The 5,743-nt window shown below is 58.4% G+C and overlaps 2 protein-coding genes across 5 annotated transcripts in view; both read left to right on the top strand.

Annotated features, from left to right (window-relative positions):
* GPR137 (G protein-coupled receptor 137) overlaps positions 1–3,779 on the top strand; it is a 4,873-nt gene extending 1,094 nt beyond the window's left edge. Inside the window, exons 1-7 of one of the 4 annotated variants that reach the window (XM_008567413.1) lie at positions 41–1,006; positions 1,086–1,135; positions 1,844–2,069; positions 2,180–2,329; positions 2,636–2,764; positions 2,901–3,019; positions 3,425–3,779. In XM_008567413.1, the coding sequence (XP_008565635.1) occupies positions 650–1,006; positions 1,086–1,135; positions 1,844–2,069; positions 2,180–2,329; positions 2,636–2,764; positions 2,901–3,019; positions 3,425–3,758 (1,365 nt within the window). In that variant the 5' untranslated portion in view covers positions 41–649 and the 3' untranslated portion in view covers positions 3,759–3,779. Of the gene's footprint in view, positions 1–40; positions 1,007–1,085; positions 1,136–1,843; positions 2,070–2,179; positions 2,330–2,635; positions 2,765–2,900; positions 3,020–3,318 lie in introns of those variants that run through there. The other 3 variants (XM_008567415.1, XM_008567416.1, XM_008567414.1) reach the window with 3 other exon arrangements.
* A 1,586-nt stretch (positions 3,780–5,365) lies between these two features.
* KCNK4 (potassium channel, subfamily K, member 4) overlaps positions 5,366–5,743 on the top strand; it is a 7,846-nt gene continuing 7,468 nt past the window's right edge. Inside the window, exon 1 of the mRNA XM_008567412.1 lies at positions 5,366–5,610. The gene's annotated coding sequence lies outside the window, so the exon portion shown is untranslated. The remainder of the gene's footprint in view (positions 5,611–5,743) is intronic.

The raw sequence follows: 5,743 nt of genomic DNA, 5'->3' as shown, positions 1-5,743 counted from the left end.
AGCAGGGGGGCGGAGCGGCGGGAGCCGGGGAGCTGGAGTCCCGGGTCCAAGCGACCGGAGGCGGCTTCCCCAGCGACGGCCTGAAGACCGGGCATCGGCCTCCTCCCGCCCCCCGAGGCTGGACAGTGGACGCGGTGGGGGTGGGGGTGAGGTAGGGTGGGGGCAGCGTCCGGAATCCTGAGGACAGAAGGCAGAGGCCCCTCCATCCGGATTATTGGAAGGGAGAAAGCCCTCCCCCCCCCAGCTTGGGGAGGGGGAGAGCGGGGCATTGGGCGCCCCCTGCAGCGGCCGCTGCCCTGAGCCGACGGGCATCGGCCGGCTCTCCCCGTCTTGCCAGGACGACACGAGCGACCAAGGCCAGGGACTCCTCTCCTTCGTTCTCTTCCCTCCACACCCCATCTGACCTGGAGAGGAGAGACTGCTTGCCCTTCCACGCCCCCGAGTGAGGGGCCCAGGGTCCGGGCTGCTGCGTCCCCCAAGGGCAAGGGCCTCTCTGTTGAGAAGGAGGGGCCTGGGCATCCACCGCTTCTTCCCTTCTGAACTCCCCATCTCTCTCTGCACCCTGCATTCCCACCTCTCCCTATTTATTTCCTGGCCCCCTGCCAGCCCCTCCATCTCCATCTCTGGGATTCAGGCCTCCCTTCCTGACATGGAGAGTAACCTGTCTGGCCTGGTGCCTGCTGCGGGGCTGGTGCCTGCGTTGCCGCCAGCGGTGACCCTGGGGCTGACTGCGGCCTACACCACCCTCTATGCCCTGCTCTTCTTCTCCGTCTATGCCCAGCTCTGGCTGGTGCTGCTATATGGGCACAAGCGCCTCAGCTATCAGACAGTGTTCCTGGCACTCTGTCTGCTCTGGGCCGCCTTGCGCACCACCCTCTTCTCCTTCTACTTCCGAGATACTCCCCGAGCCAACCACCTGGGCCCCTTGCCCTTTTGGCTTCTCTACTGCTGCCCTGTCTGCCTGCAGTTCTTCACGCTGACACTTATGAACCTCTACTTTGCCCAGGTAACTGTGATAATGGGTTTGGGGTGGGGGGTGACAATCCCCAAGGGTCCAAAGAAGTGATGGGCATCTCTGCTCTCAGGTGGTGTTCAAGGCCAAGGCGAAGCGTCGGCCAGAGATGAGCCGAGGCTTGTAAGTACTGGGGACACTGGGGGACTCAGCCCCCTGTAGAACCCTTCCCACCTGGCAGGGCTGAGGCAAGGACCACTCAGGGAATGTTTGTGAAAGAGCTTGGAAAAGTTAAAGCACCTGGTGCAGATGGTTCAGCAGAGCCGTCGCATACGTGAAGGGCAACAATAATAGAAACAGTCATGATACTGTGAGGGGAGGGATACCAGTGTCATCCATGATGGAGAAAGAGTGGAGGCTCCAGCCCATGGAGGCACCAAAGCCAAACTGCATTTCTGAGTGACCTTGGGCAGCAGTACCCCAAATACATTGTCGTTTGTACAATGGCTTCTAGTTTATAAAGAGCTTTTGCAAATGTTTTTCATTTTTACAACTTATCTGAGAAGCTGTTATTATCCTCATTTAAGAGATGAAGAAACTGAGGCCCAGCAAGGTAAAGCAACATGTTCAAGGTCACAGAGCTTCCAGGAGGCAGAGCCAGGGCCCAAACCCAATTTCTGACTCCTAAAGTGGTGCTCTTTCCAAGGTACCACAGCTGTCACCCTCTGACCTCTTTGGGCCTCAGTTTCTCCATCTGTACAACTGGAAGAACAGGGTTCAGACTGGATGATCTGAGTTCTGGTTGACATAGGGTCTCCTGGGGGAGTCAGGGTGGCTGGTGAGTGCCAAGGGCCATCCCTGGCCTGGGGTTGACTGTGATGTGGGCTGCAGGCTGGCCGTCCGAGGGGCCTTCGTGGGGGCCTCGCTGCTCTTTCTTCTGGTGAATGTGCTGTGTGCTGTGCTGTCCCGCCGGCGCCGGGCACAGCCCTGGGCCCTACTGCTGGTGCGAGTCCTGGTGAGTGACTCTCTCTTCGTCATCTGCGCACTCTCTCTCGCCGCCTGCCTCTGCCTCGTCGCCCGGCGGGCCCCCTCCACTAGCATCTACCTGGAGGCCAAGGTAGGGTCACATGCCCTGATGTCCTTTGGGATCTTTGGGTAGTGGTCTTCACTGTATAGAGGAAGTTCAGAGCCTCCCTTCCCTGAGGGTCCTCTTATCATCTGTGCCAGGGGACCAGTGTGTGCCAGGCGGCTGCGATGGGTGCTGCCATGGTCCTGCTCTATGCGAGCCGGGCCTGCTACAACCTGGCAGCCCTGGCCTTGGCGCCCCGGAGTCGGCTGGATGCCTTCGATTACGACTGGTACAATGTATCTGACCAGGTGGGCATTCGGCATGTCTGCCGCCTTCTTTTTTTTTTTTTTTAAAGATGACCGGTAAGGGGATGCGAGCCCTTGGCCTTGGTGTTGTCAGCACCACGCTCACCCAGTGAGCTAACCGGCCATCCCTATATGGGATCTGAACCTGTGGCCTTGGTGTTATCAGCACCGCACTCTCCCGAGTGGGCCACGGGCCAGCCCTGCCGCCTTCTTAGTAGCCGTGATACCTGGCCCCCAGCTGGCCTGGGCCCTTTCCTGGTGCCCCTTTGGCACAATCGCAGACTTGCACGAGCCCCTGCCTTCCCACAGGCAGACCTGGTAAATGACCTGGGGAACAAAGGCTACCTGGTATTTGGCCTCATCCTCTTTGTCTGGGAACTGCTGCCCACCACCCTACTGGTGGGCTTCTTCCGGGTGCACCGGCCTGCACAGGACCTGGTGAGGACCTCCACCCTTCTTTGTGGGGCCAGTGGAGAGGGGTGGACACTGGGAATCCTGGGCTGGAGTCTGGAAACATTTATGGAAGGCCAGTGGGAGGCAGGACAAAGCACTGATGACAGCTTCTTTTCCCAAGAGCACCAGCCGCATCCTCAACGGGCAGGTCTTTGGTTCTCGTTCCTATTTCTTTGACCGGGCCGGGCACTGTGAGGACGAGGGCTGCTCCTGGGAGCACAGCCGTGGCGAGAGCACCAGGTAGGAGCCCCAGCCCCGCCTCAGAGTCCCTGGGCTCCCACCTGGCTCCATCAAACGATGGGGGACTAAGAGATGGGTGTTGCTTCCCCATATCCACCATGGCTTTTGTTTCCCCATCTGTCCTATGATGACATCTTTTCCTACTGCAAAACCCCCACCCCCTTGCCCGAGATGCAGTTTGCCCTGGGCACAGGAGGTATTGGTCATGGAGGCTCTGTTCTAAGCCTCTCTTCCTCCCCCATCTCTTGTGAATGTGGCCCTAGTCACTGCCTGTGACTGACCCTCTTTCTCTGCTGCAGCATGTCAGGCAGCCTAGGCTCTGGCAGCTGGTATGGTGCCATTGGGCGCGAGCCGGGCTGGTACGGGGGCAGCCAGACGCGGACCACTCCTCTGCTCTTCTCCCAGGTGCCAGGACCAGGCGGCCACCACCACAGTCTCTACTCCACCCCACAGACGTGAATCCCCTCCATTCCCCTCCCCAAAATACTCAGACCCCAGTCTCCCTCACCCCAGGCCCCTGTGCCAAGTTCACATGCTGCTTCTTGCTCCAGATTCTGGGGCCATGGCCGCCCCCTCCTCTGACTGGTTCCTTGTTGCTCCTGTTGTAGTGAGCTTATGCCACCCCCCTAAGATAGGGGCATGGCCCTGGCTGCCAGATGCCCACAGCACCCTGGCATCACCTGCTGCCTCTGCTTCCACACTGGAGCCAGCTACCTCTCCTGAGCCTGCCGCTCAATAAACAGTGTCCATGCCCCACATCCATTTACCTGTCAGTTGTCTGCTTTGTGTTTCTCTCGCCTTTGCCTGTTCGGCCTAAAGCTGATCAGACACTGGCCCTTGAAGTGGGCTGCTGGGCTGGGCAGGGACCACTCCCCCCATCAAGACTGGTGGGCACAGAGAGAGAGGGACTAGCAGTCTGCGAGGGAAGGGTAACCACACAGACCTTTGTCCCCAAAACTGTCCTAACACAGAATAGCCCCACTATCATTCCAGGCACACCCCCCCCCACACACACACACACTTGAACAGTTTCTACTCTTTCCCCAAGAACTGCTTCAGGGCTGACCGGTTTCTCAGCTGGTTAGAGCGTGGTGTTATAACACCCAGGGCAAAGGTCGGATCCCCATACCATTCAGCTGCCAAAAAAAAAAAAAAAAGACCTGCTTTGAATGTCACCTCTTTTATGAGGCATTCCATCTCCTGATCAGGGAACTGTGGCCCCTCTACTGGGTCCCACAGCACTATGGTTATGTGGCTATTATGAGTCTTAATCCCAATGGGTCGGGATTTCTGGAGGCCCTGTTTCCCTGTCACCATCCTCAACCTGGCCTTGAGGTGCCAGTGGTAGTCTAAGGCCTGCACAGGAGGCCCTGCCAGGTGTGGGTTTGTCCAGAATGACGGGCTGCCACTATGCTGTGTCTGCTTGGTGGTCCTGGTGACTCCGCGGCTAATAGCATAGTCACTGTCCTCTGTTCCCACAGCCCTGGCAGATCTGTCCCATGGCTGGGAGTCTTCTATCAGAGTATGTCTTCTGCCTACATACCTGGCTGTCCCAGCTCCTTGGAGTTCTCAGGGCCTAGCACTGAGCCTGCCTCGAAACCCTCCATTTGGGATCATCTTGGGCGCCAAGCCTTTGGGGCCTCCAGAGAGGGTATCTCAGACTCAGATAATCCACTTGAAGATCACTTTTTGTTATCCAGAGAGGGTATCTCAGACTCAGATAATCACTTTTTGTTGAAAGGAAATTGCTAACATTTCTAGGGTGCTTTGTTGTGTGTGCAGGCTGTTTTGAACACTTATAAATACTGACCTCTTTAATGCTCAGAACAGCACCCCAAAATGATCACTAATCACCCCTTTTCTATAAGTGGGAACAGGGAGACTCCAGAGAGCTTGGTGGCCTGTCCAGGCCCCCTACTGGTAGGGGATGGTCAGATGGTCAGCCATATAGCCCAGGCTTAAAACCACCACGAGGGACAAGAGGAGACAAGAGACGAGAGGAGGGTCTTTGGAGAGATCAGAGGTTTTAAAAGTTTAAAAGGTTTTAAAGAAGAGGGTAAGAGAAGGGAAGGGAGGGTTCAGGACCTGCCAGGGCCTGGGCTTTTTCGGCAGTGAGGGAGAGAATGCTGACACCAGTTCCATGCTGGGATTGGGGCTGACTCCTGGGCATGGCGGTGAGGACCAAAGGCTGGGGATACAGGAGTAGGGGTAGGAAGTGCTCCAGCAGTGACTTCCCACAGCTGGGTCCCAACCCCCACGTTGGCCAATTCCAGGTGCCCTCAGCAGATGTCCCTATTCCTTTGTCCCACAGGGGCCCCTCCCTCATGAGCACTGGGCCCAAGGGCCAGGCTGTCCCCAGGGGCGGGGAGATGAGGGCCCTTCCTGATCCTGTAATGGGCCTGGGAGATGCCAGGAGATTCGCTTGGGGCCTGTCCGGAGAGGTGGGCCAACAGATGCCCAGGCTGATGCCTCTGGCCACACTAGGCTCCAGTCCGAGACTAGAAGGTTGAACCCAGCGGCGAGGTCTCTCCGGCTCCTCTGCCACCCACCTCTCCCGGCCAGCCTGGGATTGGGGAGCCAGGAGACCCCAGGTAAAGGGCTTGGTGCGGGGGGAAGGGGCCGGAAGCGAGGGCGCGGCACGGAGGGAGGCGCGGCGCCGGAGGGGTTAAACGCGGGAGGAGGGGGGCTTCTGGCTGCGGGAGGGGGGTCCCAGCCCCGGCGGCC

This window comes from Galeopterus variegatus, unplaced genomic scaffold (assembly GCF_000696425.1).
Source record: "Galeopterus variegatus unplaced genomic scaffold, G_variegatus-3.0.2 Scaffold319, whole genome shotgun sequence".
Taxonomy (NCBI): domain Eukaryota; kingdom Metazoa; phylum Chordata; class Mammalia; order Dermoptera; family Cynocephalidae; genus Galeopterus; species Galeopterus variegatus.
The sequence above is the reverse complement of the archived record's forward strand: the minus strand, read 5'-3'. Positions and strand labels throughout refer to the sequence as shown.